This window comes from Teleopsis dalmanni, chromosome X (genome assembly GCF_002237135.1).
Source record: "Teleopsis dalmanni isolate 2A chromosome X, ASM223713v2, whole genome shotgun sequence".
NCBI classification, from domain to species: Eukaryota; Metazoa; Arthropoda; class Insecta; order Diptera; family Diopsidae; genus Teleopsis; species Teleopsis dalmanni.
This window is the reverse complement of record NC_051848.1, coordinates 16,205,325-16,220,596: the sequence shown is the minus strand read 5'-3', so window position 1 is coordinate 16,220,596 and position 15,272 is coordinate 16,205,325. Positions and strand designations below refer to the sequence as shown.

The window sequence follows — 15,272 nt, the reverse complement described above, 5'->3', positions numbered from 1 at the left end:
TGAGGTGCTCTGCCTATCGCACTTTAGCCGTACCAAGTGATCATTGCTGATTCGCCAGCTAATCATCTATTACTGATCTCTTGTTTTTTAATGGAGTAAAGAATGAATATGAGATCGGATATGATTTATGTTGAACATGACCTCATTACTAACAAGCTTTACGCTTTAAACCACTGCTCCAGAAAAGAAACAAGTTAACTGAGACTGTATTCATCATCCCAGCCTTTTTAAAAATTGCGTCTTAACGTCTCACTTCAACTGCTTGACTATTGCAGTGTCTTTCAAACAAAGGTTATGGCAATCCACTATGCAGCAGCACAATTTGGAGCAGTACAATGTACTTTGAGCCATACAATTTCCAATATGAATACATAAACTTTTTCGGACAACTGAGCTGTAGTTAATGTACGAAATACTGGTTCCCATTTGAGTAGTTCAAGACTACAGAGCTTCTCTCAGTGAGTGTTCTAGGTTTGTTAGTATGTCAGTATCTTTATTGATATCTGGACACAGAACCATTTTGGGCAACTTTAAAACAGAAAAGCTACTCTCCGATATTGTCTCCACAGATCTTAGTAATCCTTTTGCAATATCTAAACTGAAAATTAGAGTGAATATAGAATCTTGTCAACTTGCAAACACAAATCTGTATTACTTAAGTTTAATCAAGTCAGTACAACAATTACTGTGCTGACAGGTCATATCACACAGAGTTTGTCTACCCCCTAACGACTTTTGTTGAAACTGTGGCTCTGCGAATGAGTAGGAAATGATTCAAAATCTTTGAGATCCCTTTTCCAACTGACCCGAGAGAGCTGTCATTCTATATAGCATAAGGATATAGTCAATTGCATTGACTGGACAGGTTGGTCCTGTTCTACTTGAATTTGGGGAATCGCGTTCTTTCAAAGGAATGTCATTCATATACTAGACGTTTGAGACTTCCACCTTAAGGGTGGTTATTCGTATCCCAATAAGCCATTACAGGTACTTAAATGAGTTTTGTTGCACAAGGCGGCGACTCGAACCTAAACTGACTTAAGACTTGAACGGAAATCGATTAGAAACTCAAGCATGTGTGTAGCTCAAGCGTCACTAAAATCTTATTTAATCTTATAATAAAAAAAAACTGTTTTCACTGAAATTTATCTAAAAAATACATATCTATAATAGAATATATCATTCTCGATTCATATGCTATCAAAAAGTTCTGAATTACATTTAACGTTTTTCTAGATTCGTGCAATTTCGCAACTATTTAATTAATGCTGCATGATTCAATTTCATAGTAACCGACAACCATCTTGACCTGACATCCTTACCAAAGGAATTTTGTTAGACATCTCAATATTTTAGACATCTCAATATTTTCATTACATGACTTCACTTTAACCGAAGTGATTACTATTATTAGAAGGGACACTACTAGTAATCTTTCTTTTTTTATTGAGATATTCTCTCTCAGTCCCTACTTTGATAGACTGATTTGCTTTGATATGATTTTCTAACAGCATGAGCTGTCTGGCTTCAGATTTCGCTACTATAGTAACTCAGCTAATCGGTGTAAATTAACCTAACTTAACATTTTGATTTTGGACTTCTAGCGGGTTTTTTTTTTGCTAAAGTATAAGTTCGATATATGAGTTGAATCTGGAGACTTGGTTGATACACTTCAGTTGAATGCATTTCAATTGAGTAACATGTATGAATTCAAAAAACCTATGAGTTACGGGTCGTGCTAATCAATATTCGCTTTGATTACCAAGTCAATCATTTAAATTGGCCAATATCATTTAATTAATGATTCAATAAAATTTTTAAGGCTTCAAATATATTATTAAAATAATTGATTAATTTCAGTTATTATCCAATTTTCAAAGCAACACTCACTCAAACGAATGACTCCGATAAAATGGACTGGCAACGAACCATGATTTTTATTATTCGAAATTTATTGGTGTTGGTGGCTAGCAAATTTATTGAAAAAATCATGATGAATTCGTTGGATGTTCTAAAAACCGCAATTTTCCAGGAACCTTATTAGACACATGTGGGTAGACAGATATATTGTGCGACAGACCAACAGACAAACAGACAGACAGACAATTTAGTGGAACTTGACAACAAATGCAAAGGTAATAATTCATGTAATAATCAATAGCGCACGGATTTGCAATAATTTGCATTTAATTATATATACATATGTATATATGTAATTCGTTTATATAACAAAATTCATGAATATATAAAAATTCCGTTTTATTAAATAATAATTCACAAAAATCATGATTAAATACGTTTTAATTGCGAATAATGCCCATAAATTAATAAGACCGTTAATTTTTAATTAATTAATTCTTGAAACATTTTTTATATTTTAATATTTTTATTTTTTTTTTATACTCGTAGTAATTGCAATTATTTGTGCATCATTTTATATTGTTTTTGAAATAGCCATTAATAATTTATTAATAACTTTTTTCCTTTCTACTACGTTTCACTGAAACCGTGAGACCGTGAAACCGTGAAGCTTTGCTGAAAACTGAAAGCTGAAAGCTGAAGGCAGGAACGTGATTAAACCTCTGCACTATAAATTAATAAACTTCAGCCCAAACTCAATTTTACTTATGATTATTAGTTATGATTATTTGATTATTTGATTGTAGTTTGTAACTCCAAACTTTATTAGCAGTTTAATCGCTACTCGTACAAGATACAAGATACAAGATACATCCTCTTAGCAGCGAATTTGTTTACCGGCTAACACCGAAATTCTTATGGTGTTCACATATACGATAATGAGAATGATGATGATGCTGATGATGATAATGAGAATGATGACGAATATGTTAATGATGATATTATAATAATGATAACGGCGCCAATCGTTTTGAAATTGAAATTAAAGTATTTAATTATTCGAATGAAATTCTTTTGGTTTTTTATGTCTTCACGCGAAAAGATACTTTCAAGGTAAACGCGTTTCTTTTGAAGATTGTTTTTATTTTGTTTGGATTACCTCTTGTATTTCTTCAGAATTTTTTCAGAAAAGCTGTTTACATAAATTAAACTCAATAACCACAACAAAACAAATTTATCTATATTTTTCAGTATCTCAAAGAAACTACTGGGCACTTCAGCGAAATTCACAAAATTCACAAAGCTCACAAAACTCACGAAAACATTTAAACAATTAAAGACACTATATGTTCACTTAAAATCTTGAAAATACTCTTCGATGTATATACATATATACTTCTTCGAAATACTGCAGATTTTTATAATTGTTTATTTAAAAAGCGATCGTTTTAACTGGATTGACAGTTTCGGACTAAACTGTTGCATACGAATTTGTTTAAATTTATACAAAAACACTCAGCAGAATGTTTGTGAGCACAAAAAACAACCAAAAACCAAAAATCAACCAAACAACCAAACAACCAGAAGAGTATATTCGGAAAAAAAATATAAACAAATTAAATAAAAAAAAATACATACTTAACAGAAATCTGTATAAACTTACCAAAATATTGAGACATGTAGATTTGTAAGCAAAAGTTGGACAAGTAACCTACAACAACAAAGATAAATCGCGCACTCTTCCACCAAAAATTGCGTACTCATTTAATAGCAAAACCAACAACCGACAGTCCAACCGACCGTCCGACAGACCCACTTGGCGACCAGCGCTCCCACGGTTTGCCTGTTTTTTTTTTTGTTTTGTGCAAATTTTTCGCTTCTCCGACAATAATTGCCCGCCCATATGTAGGCATATATTTACGAGACGCTGCAGCCGGCGACTATTTTAAGTTCACAAATATTCCCCATAATAAAACAGCTCTATAAAATTTGCGAAATTGTCACCGATACTCGCCTCAGTTGACAACTGTGCCCATAGGCGTACAGAAAAGGGAACTCAACTGTGGTGCTTACCCATATACTCGTATATTTAATTCGCAAACTGTTTTGACAGTAGTCTGTAAAACAAAACAAGGCAGAAATATACACTTTACGCCAATAAATAGATATCAAGAAACTTTTGGCCCTCAATGGATCAGAGTACTGCCAGCTTAAATATTTTGTAATAAAATAATTTCCAAAGCTTTTTTTGTGAAGAAATTCTTAACACCAAACAAGATCAATAATTTCCATTTTAATATTTTCCTTTGATCCAGAGCATATGGGTGTCTGTTGAACTCATCTTATTGATATCATAATTTAGAGTAGAATGTTTCAACTTGCAACAACCTCAAAACTCTCTTGCTGAAGATCGATATTGTTTTTTGTCCTAAGGAATATCTTTGCCATTTAGTTTAGTGATTCTTGGAATGTCATGGCAGTAGAAACATTTTCTCATTTTTATCCAATCGTCCAAATAGTATTAGTTATAGACCCAGTAGCACCATAAAAAGATTTAGGTGCACAGAATTTCATGGCTGAACTAGTATTTTTGTGTTTATGACGCCTTCATTGTTATCAATTTTATAAATAATTATAAATAGAATAAATTTATTTAGGATTTATTTATACAAGCACATTTTTTTTAGATAATATGTGAAGCACAAACATATTTAAATATTAAAGCTTATATTCAGCAACATAAACAAAAAATTTCAGTGCAAAATTTTACACCCGTCGCTTAAAAATTAATAGTTTCTTTTAAGTAAAGTCTAGATCTAAATGCATAAGCCACTGTCTGAGAGAAGCCTACAGGGAATGCTCAATGGCTGTAGGTCAACGGATTTGACCTACAGCCTAAAACGGATTTGTTACATAAAATTGAATTGCAGTTTCCGATCAACTCATACTACCTTATTCTATATGCCTTATTCTAGGGCTACATATCGAACGATTTCAAAATAAAAATTTAAGTAAAAATTATTCACTTTTAATAGTCTGGGACAAGGCATTGTTGTTTCATAGGTCCCGCTCAAGTCAAAACACACATACGACATGCCCTTCTACAATCAGAAAAAAATAAAGTAACTGCGTGGTCTTGCTTGACCCTCACTATCTAATACAATCACCGTAATGACGCGACACTGTCTCATAGGCAGACATGCCTACCTGTTAGGAGTTCTTTTTAATGGCTTCTGTAATAGCTGTTGGTGCCCAGCATTTGCAGAATGGCGATTATCCACTACAGCATTGTCCGTTTTATTGAAACGATCAAGTACTTTCCCAGTCCGATATAGATAATCTTGTAAAAGCTAGCGTGCAATAATGGCTTTGGTGTCACAACAGGCCAACATATAGTGTTTAAGTGAGCTGTGTCTTCTCTTGTGACGATTTCTCACTGAGATCTAACATCAAGTAAGCTCGATAAGTAAGCTCGATAAGTAGTAAGGTAGTATGATCTTGATTCCCTAACCGAACAGAGTTATTCCACCTTTTGGAAGAAGATCAGATTGTTTTTTTTGAATAAGATCCTAATTGCAGATGAGAACAATATTTTTCTTATGTTTCAAACCAAAACCGTGTAACGTCAAATCAAATCTATTACTAAAAGTCTTATCTCTCTGCAGACAGAGATGACATTGTGTCACAACAAATAGTCTTAGCTTGTTCAAATAATAGCTTAGACTATATGATCATGATTCCTCACATAACCTTTAAGTGACTTTAAATCTCTTCAGCTGACGATGGATAATTCTTGGTATTGAAATGGATAAGCCATCTCCGTAACCTGTCAATTATCTGAAGTGTTTCGGCAGAGTGTGCTTATCTGTTTATCTGGAAAGTACTGATGTCAGTTATTAATATGAATAGTGCTTAATCCCAGCATAATTAACTGTCCTACGCCGCTGTACAAAGTATCTATGTGTGAAGTGTAAAACGAATGAATTCTGCGTAGCAAATTATGTGTTCTGTGATTTCTGTTTGCTGATCTCAATTAATTTAAATTTTTTGTTTATTTATTTAACGCTTTACGCTTTGCTTTGTTTTTGTTTTTGTTTTTGTTGTGACGTGATGTGATGTGTTGTGATGCGATGTGATGTGATGTGGCGCAAACTGGATTCTTAAGTCTGCAATTTATTCTTTTTGCTGCTGTATCTCCTCGCCTTGGGAATTCGTACTTGTGTCTGACCAAGTTGAGGAATGCACTTTAATCCATTTCGGGAATTCACAAATTTGCTCTGCAATTTATTTTTATTGCTGTTGAAACTTTATTGGCTTTTAAACGCTGTTACGCTGAATGAGCAATGGCTCACACCGGCTCAATAGCGAAAACGACACTGGCAGCGCCACTGACACTGACACTGGCACTGGCATGGAAACCGAAACCGACACCGACTCCGACTTCGACTTCGACACCAATAACTAATTTAGTGTAATTACTTCAAATTAATTGAAATTAATTTTGCTGATGAATTGTTTAAAGTTGATCTAATCTCTTTCAGATACAACAAAAACGAAACCAGCCGCGACATGTTTGGCCAAATAAAATTTGTAAGAAATCAACTTTTTTTTATAATAGATAATGAATAAATGAATTTGGAATTGAAGACATCTTTTTAAATCTTTTATGGGTATTACGTTATATATTATGGAAAATGGAGTTTATACCTACAAGCTAGTGATGCACTTGCAGTAGTTATTATTCCATTACTATGGAACATGCTAAATAACAGTATAGGATGGAGTCAGGCTCTCTGTTTTAAAATATTGACTTATATGGGTTATCTATTTTGTGGCTATAAAGCAAGACCTCAATATAATATATCTGGGATTGACATTTCGATAGAACCTTTATTTTGATATATTGCTTTGATCTTGTCATCATATGTGAAATACATCATTTAAATGTCCTTCACAGGACATCTAACACTACCGTATCGCTAATCACTTGATCAGTTCTAAGCATATATAATATTTCGATTTGAGTCATTCCGTAAAAAAATTTACGTGGACAATTGTTTCATCTATTTTAAACACTAAGTAGCTGAAAAGTATAGACACAGACTAATTCACAAACAGACAAGCATTTCTATACGCGTGGTATGTTGCAAAATAAACTGGATATCTTGTAAAACAATGCTTATTTTTTTATTTGTAATCCAAACTTGCTACCACTTCAGATGGAATAACTCGGTTTCTATTCTCTGAAGTGCGACGATATTTTACTATATAATGCACCTCATATATGTGCTTGACTTGTGATTATCACTTTAACTTTTTTCTACTGCATTACAAACATCTCAATTAATATGTCAATTTCACGCTGTGTGGTTAAAGATTAGAAAAATAATCGTAACCGTGGAGAACAATAATCCAAGAATGGCCACAAAATGCATTATGTTTCAAAATTCGTCAATAAATAGTGAGTAGTAGCAATGGAGAGAAATAACTACTGACGATTATTTTAAACCTTTATTTAGTACTCTAAATACGAACTCTAGTTCACTTCGTATGTAACAACATTCCATGAAATCTTTATAGTACCAACTGACTATAGGACAAAACTTTTTAATTACTTAATTTCTTAATAATCTTCTTAATAATCTGATCACCAACTGTGATGCACTAGGCCACAGAAGAATCAAAATTTTAGGTACATACCAACTGGAGGATGAAGACTTTCGAAAACTTCCTCCGAAGGAGCTGGTTCGATTCCTCGAGATACTAAATATCTAAATACAAAGGTGTGTACAATAGATCAAACTAATTGCAGTGCATAGGGGTCTTAGCCTAACCATTACTTTTTAATTAAAATGAAGTTGTTTTGTGTTAAAGGAAAATTATTGAATTTATATCCTTCCTATTCAAAACTTCTTTTCAGTCCACCTAAATGTGTTCCAGATTTCAGTGCATCAACAAGAACATCCAACCCTACATACTCGTACTTATGGCAAAAATTATCGGCAGCTATAAATCATGAGCTCATTCATCTAGTAGAACTAAAGATTCCTTAAAGAATATGCTGGTTGATAACACTCTACATGATGATAACATGTGTAGACCAATTCCAATTTAGGTTTTAATACTTATTCTGAAAATCTATTGATACGAAAAACATAGAGTAATGAGCTTAGTTGTGAAAACATAACACACGCATTTACATTTGCATTAAATTCAAAAGATATAAGATACAATAACTAAGCACTGATTAAATCAAGAAAATCAAGTGTAATTTAACTCAATATAGCCGGCAGTAGAAAGTCTGTGTCACAGCAATGTCCTTAATAGCAATGTTTAGAGCTTAACAATAACAAATCTCTAGCCCAATGTCCTGACCGTACGTGAATGAGCAGTCATTGAAATATCATAATCAATATAAGCGAGGAGCTCAACCACAAGAATCAATGTGATTTCTATTCACAGATGCAGCCATCATTAAAAGATAATGTGAATATTACAAAATATTATTGAAAATGCATAATGCAACCACAACAACTACAACAACGAAGCGCAAGTTATAAATCCTTGCAACAAGGACGCACGCACATCTGCACATCTTGTGGTTTTACTGATAACACAGAATGGCAAAATTATTAAATCCTTTTGAAAATCAAAATCAAAATCAAAATAAAAATAAATATAAAAATAAATAGATTAAAAATTCTTTAAGAAACTTAGAAAATATTATTTACAAAGCATTTGCTTTGCTTTGCAAAACTATGCTTCTCTGATTTAATTTTAATCAAAGATAGTTTTGCAATAACGTTTTTACATACGGCAACTGTGAAATGCACTTCAAACGCATACCACAGACACACAACATACAATTGCAGATACAAGATACATTTCACATTTCACATTTTACCTTGTTTAAAATAAAATTAATTTAATTAATTCCCAAATAATGTAAAGCACAAATGCTTTGTACACAGCATTGTGTGAGGAGGATATGTGAAACACTCAAACACTCAAACTACCAGAGGTGAAGTACCTCAACAATTGCAGGGAAGTCGGCAGGACTCTTGGTACTGCGGAAGGCAACTAACAGGAAAGATGGTAGAATTGTGATTTTCAATTTAAATTCGATTGATTAAAAAAGCAATTTCTCAGGTTTACCGTCAAATGTGGAATGTCTTATGCCTTTCAATTCAATTACAGACAACTTAATATTCGAATTATTGCGATATATTCAAAAATATATTATATGTGCATAATGACTGCAATGGGTCAGCCGTTCCCCAATCCAACATTTTACATTGGCACTATAGTCAAATGCTGAGGAAATAACTAAAGCTCGCTTAGTTGTTATGGATTTACACTGATGTCCATGGCAACCCCATGCGCAATTAGTATTTCTGGTGAAGTTAACAAGAACCACTGTATATATTTCACTGTCTTCGTTAAGCGTATGAAAAAACTGACTCCTATATAATGAAATCCCTTCGACTTTGATCCTCCACTCTATAATGTTAATTAATTAATAATTATTTCCGTGCTTTTTCTAACCACCTTATCTGCTAGCTTATATCCTGCATATATATATATTCAAGTGTGCAGGAACCCAATAGTGAAGAACTCAAGAACCCAATAGTGTGATACTCAATGTTTAGAAATGAAGAGCGTCTTTTCGTTACAGTCCTCGAATTAAATATGATTTATTCAAATTTTCTACTACAAACACAATATGTATCAGTCGTCTCCATTACAGCGATGAGAACATTTTAGCCAACCAAGTATATGGTAAGTACTGAGCGCTATTAACTACGAGTAAGAAATGTTAATTGAATATTTTCAAATATAATAGTTGTACCAAGAACGGATATTACCAGATAGACAGATATTACACTCACACGTTGTACAAAGAGTGATCTCTCTGATATCTCTTTGTGCCTGTTCTTTTCGACGTTGTCTATGCGTAGAACGCTTTGGCCTTTGTGTCTGTTTTGGTGGTCTACCAACTTAACCTCCAATATATAGCTTATGTTTGAAACATATAAATGTAGCAATGTAGTCTTTATTTATATAATGTTCTTCATATATACGTTAAAATTAAATATTATTTGTTACATCCATCGCTAACATTAGAAATAAAGCCAATTTTTAGTTAATCTGACAAAATTTCCATTTCATTTGAATTATTGGTTTATCCATTTTTTGGTTCCCGAAAACAGATTTATGATTGAGATTTCAATCCAATTCCTGATTAAATGTATTGCTTAGAGCGTGTCATCAGGTGTGTAGTACAACTTCACTTCAAACCTACTCCAAAGAACCTCTTACAGTAAGGCATTCTTTTGAGGTGGTTTTTGATAGCTTGTCAACTTATTGCTGTCATATAACTGATAATAGTCCATGCATAACTTGCAGGATGCTTGTCTTTAAAGTGTAAAAATTTTGAACATTGTTCCCTTAAACACGATCCTTTGCGTTACACGAAACTATACGTTCGGAAATTTCTCGCGCAACAAACTCAAAACAGAACGAGTTTTGTGACCTGAGCCAATGTCGCTATATCTGCCACATCCATACTTTCGACTTCACGCCAAAAAAAACCTGTTCTCATGTAATAATCAAGCGATAAGGTTTGACAATTTGTGTCACAGGTCCGCATTTTTAACATGTGTCGGCCAATCACATCTCCTCACCAAATGCCACATGAATAATGATAAGGTCATTACTGTGAAGTTTCTCTGACTCATTGCCCCAGACGGGATTATATTATTCGTTGACAGATCCACCAAGCGAACAACAATCCTCATTGATGAAGAAAGTATGATGGGAAATATAATTTATAATTAATTAATTAATTTAGTAATTAAGTTAATTAAGAACATACAAATTAATTGTAATGTAAACATTTTATTGAAGTTGCACAAGCATTATGTGGTTAGCGGCCAGTTGAATGAAGTAAATATATTAAAGGAGTTTATTCCACGCTAATGGCAAGGATATAAAAGCCCTATTATAGAAGCTTTTTATTATAGAAATTTTGATAGACCAACATTTTTCAACCATTTTTGTTAAAAGGTTTTCAAATACAAAAACCCATACATCGCATTACAGTTATCCTAGGATCATTGGAACCAGCTCTTAGGAGTGACAGACTAGCAGACTAGATATATTGTCTTATGTTATGTTATAGTTAGATAAACTATTATGTTCTAGGGTAAGTAGCATCTTTTAAGACAACAACGTGGTTCCTTTCATAAATTGAGTCGTTCATGCATAATAAATCAACGATTGCTTAAACTTAGAGCTCTATTTAAAAAGCTCAGTGAACCTGAAAATATTCTGAAAAGCTTCAAATTGTATAAGCTTTTCAGTTGGCGTACATATACATACATACAATATAATATTATAATAATATATCGTATTATAATTACTCGGTGACAGAAACTGATAAGAAATTGTCTTATTTTGCGCCATTGTAAGGACCGTAAGGAAACTGTGCAGTAGTCGGTTTTTGTACTCACTACAAAGACCGTAATATTTAGACTTGTAGCAAAGACCGTATAATTGTGAAGAATATACCGTATTACTTGATAGACCGTAATATTAAAAAAAAAAACAAAAAAAGCTATAAACAACTTATGAACTTGTGCGGTTCTTTGCAGGATTTCTTGATCCACAAGTTATTAGAAAATGTGGCCTGAAATACATGTTTTTAATATAAACTGTTATCAGTAATCCATTTGGAAGTACGATATATGGATGTGTTCTTATTGAACAAAGCTTTTTATAGCAACATTGAACACAGCCAACTTTTTCGGTTATGTAGAAATTTCCTTCAAAAAACCAAGCAAATCAAATTTCACTTACGTTTTCGTTGCCAAGCCAACAGAGGACTGACCATAACAGAATCGTAAACAAAATCATATCAGAGCCTTTCATTAGTGTATTTATAACATTGTTAAGATTTTATTAGAACGTCGGAAATTTCGGAAATTGTTGAAGAATTGAAGATAAGTGCATCAAATTAGTAAAATAGATAAAAGTATGTTTCGTCGTAGCAAAATTCCATTCGCTAGCGAAAAAGATGATCGCGTAAAATTTCTCAACCAACGCGTCAATTTAGCAGAAAAACATTTGGCAATCATTTGCACAGCGTTCGCCTCCTATGCTCGGAAAATGGCCAGGTTTGTAAGACGGTTTCATTTATCCTGAGATGTACTGTGCGTAGACATATACATATATGAACATAAATTAATTTATAATAAGTGTTATTACTATATTAAGTGCTCCGGTTTTGCAGCGAACTGCTGCCCTTACTGACTGCTGCACTTCGAGGCACATCAGCGATAAATAATATTCAGTACTGACGCTCTACTGCTTCAACGATTGTAAGATACACTAGATCATATTGTGGAATGCATCGGTATGTGGAGCTACGCCGGATTTACGAAAGTGCTTCCAATATTATTTGAACTGTTCGTCGCTTCGAATGCTTAGCTCCAGTACAGTGGATGACTCAAAAATATTAAAACGTTTGCAGTCATACGTTGTAAAGAATTGTAAAGAACAATTAACATCAACTACTTCGTCAGTTGAAAATGACAGACCTACAAAAAATTCATTCCAAATGCCCGAACTGCTCAAACACCGTCAGGCTCGAGCACTTTATGGCACTCACTTGACTCATTTTCATTAGTTCAAATCATATTTTGTATAAATTTACTATTCCATAAGATTTGTTTGGAACTTTCAGGTTTCGTGACTCTCATGATGATATGGCAAAATGCTTTAAGAACTACGTCGATGAAGAGGATCTAAATGAATCGCTTGCAGAAGGCTTGAAGAACTTTTTTACGGCAATCACTGTATTGGGAGATTATATCGATGGCGCTCTGCATTGTTTGGAAAATAAGGTTCACTACTGACAATTTTAATTTCAATATCAATCATAACTGAAGCCATCTGAACTGATTTCAGGTGCTGACACAGATTTTTCAGTTTGAGAACGTCTGTAAGATGACTCGCGAGAAACTGCGTAATGCCGTGAATGCCCGCAATAGGGAAGTTGACAAGCAACGTCAAATGTTGGAGTTAAAAAATAAATTCGCTGCAAATAATGTAAGTTTATTGAAATCACTTCATTATGTTATTAAGTTGTCAACAATCCAGAGGGATTGGATTCATTGCGTTAACTGCCTTCAAGAATTATAGCCCTTGTTTTGGTTGTTAGAACCATAAATGGATTACATGACGAATAGAGTGAGGCGAAGAAGTGAGTTACACTATGCGAGAAAATTTAGGAACTATATGAATATGGATGGTACTTTGGGTCTATTACAGTGTCGGTTGATTTTCATTGAAGACTTAAAATGACTGAACAAAAGAATGATGCAAAAATGGTTAATATATTATATTGCTATCATGTTTAGAATAACTTCTACTCTCACCGCAAAGTAACAGCTTTTCAACAACATTTAGTATTGTCCTTTTTAAGAATAGAAACGGATTGGTTAGGCAATAGTACACTTCAGTCCATAAGATTTATTAAAACATTTATAAAAAGTTCCTTTACTATTTGCACTCTAATTATTATTTATTACTATTATTATTATTGCTTTATTAATTAATTGATTGATTGGTTTACTTACAGACCGCAGCAGATGCTGAACTGATGAAGGCTAAACAAGAGGTGCATCGTACGAACAAAGAAATCAATGAGATTTTATATGATTTCGAAAAGCAAAAGCTAAAAGAAGTCAAAACTTCCTTGCTCGATTTTGTTTACATATCGATGAAATATCACACGAAAGCCATAGAAACTCTGACTGCGTCCTTTTACGATTTAAACAACATCGACGTTCATGGTGATCATTTAGCTCTTCAAAATTTGATCAGAAAGAAAGAGAAATCTATATTGCTTAAGAGCAGTAAATCGCAATCGCTGGATCAGTTGGATAGAGACAGTTCACCCAGTCCACTGAATCAAAGTAAAAGACTGTCAACAAGTAACAAAACACTCAATACAATCGATTACGATAAGGATCGACTTACTAAAGACGACTATGACGACGAGGATGAAGATGAGGATATTGATGAAGAAGATGACGACGTCGATGAAGATGAGGTAAATAAATTTACTTTGATTTAAGTACAAGTTTAAGAATAATATCTTTTACTTCATAGAAATATATATCATAAGATATTTTTATTAAGATATAAAAGCAAAGTATAGTGTATAAAGAAATATTTACACTACACACTATCGTATATATAGGTATACGAGTATAACATCTGCTACGAGTGTAACTAATTCCATATATATGTGTTTCTTGTGACATTAATAGCTATAATAATAACTGATATAATATATTCGTAATCTACATATTGACAAACGGAAGAAATGAAGTTTAGAGTTAAAATAAGACCTCACGAAAATTTTAAACCACATAGTGAATCCTTTGTCCCAAACGCATAAATATTTTTTATTTTACTTGTTTTTAATTACATTAATACATATAATTAATACATATGTATTCTAAGAAATTGTCAAGAAATGATTTTTTACATATTCTAGAGCACGGAGGATAACAGTAGTTCACAGCGACAGAAAGGTTATGAGACTGGGTCTGAAGATTTGAGTAAAAGCGACGCTGATGTCAAAACAACAGAGAATCTAACAGAATCCAAAACGCTCGGAGCATTTAAAAAAGTTGATAGCAGTTTTCTTGCAGAAACCAATAGTGACAATGATTTCGATCAAAGCAAATATCCCTTCCGAAGACGGCAGAATACTCGAAATCTCTTCAAAACAGCAGCAGCAACCACACCAAAAGTAAGGTTGCGAAAGCACCCGCGTGAACTCTCACATACGAATCAAAAATAAATCTGCACAGTGACGGCCTGATGGTATGGCAATTTCCGACTAATTTCTGATTGGTCGCAAAATTATTATGACAACGTCAACAAATTGTTGAGCAATCACCAACACAACCAGACGTAATAAAAATAATAGAAGCCATGGAAGCCGTTACTGTTTAGCTTTAAATCATCCACATACTTTCAGTTTGCATGTCGTTCCAATAATCATACTCAAATACACTTTAATACGTGCTTATATATACAAAATTTAGGTGCACTCAGTGAAAAATCCACAAAAACTCATTACTAAAACGACACTACAACGACAACGACAACGACAAGACATGGAGAAAAAGGGAACTGCCATCAAAGGCTCGCAGAGGAGTAAACATGCACTCCAACTCGCTAAGACGAGGTCGGAGAAAAATAGATTTCTCGCACAAAACTTTTACGAATCGCCCGAAAAAGAAAGGAATGTTATGTTTGTTAAATCAATAAAATCATTTAAAGCCAAAAACAATTAAATTAATCTATTTCTATTCGAAGAGTTAAATCGATATATA

The 15,272-nt window shown here is 33.3% G+C and overlaps 1 protein-coding gene across 1 annotated transcript; it reads left to right on the top strand.

The window, feature by feature from the left end:
• Positions 1-11,746: 11,746 nt before the first annotated feature.
• On the top strand, positions 11,747-15,272 carry LOC119689830 (protein FAM92A). The gene is made up of 5 exons (XM_038104745.1): positions 11,747-12,035; positions 12,605-12,764; positions 12,829-12,969; positions 13,502-13,975; positions 14,426-15,272. Exons 1-5 carry the CDS (start codon positions 11,896-11,898, stop codon positions 14,732-14,734), a joined length of 1,224 nt encoding a protein of 407 aa, XP_037960673.1. The 5' UTR covers positions 11,747-11,895; the 3' UTR covers positions 14,735-15,272.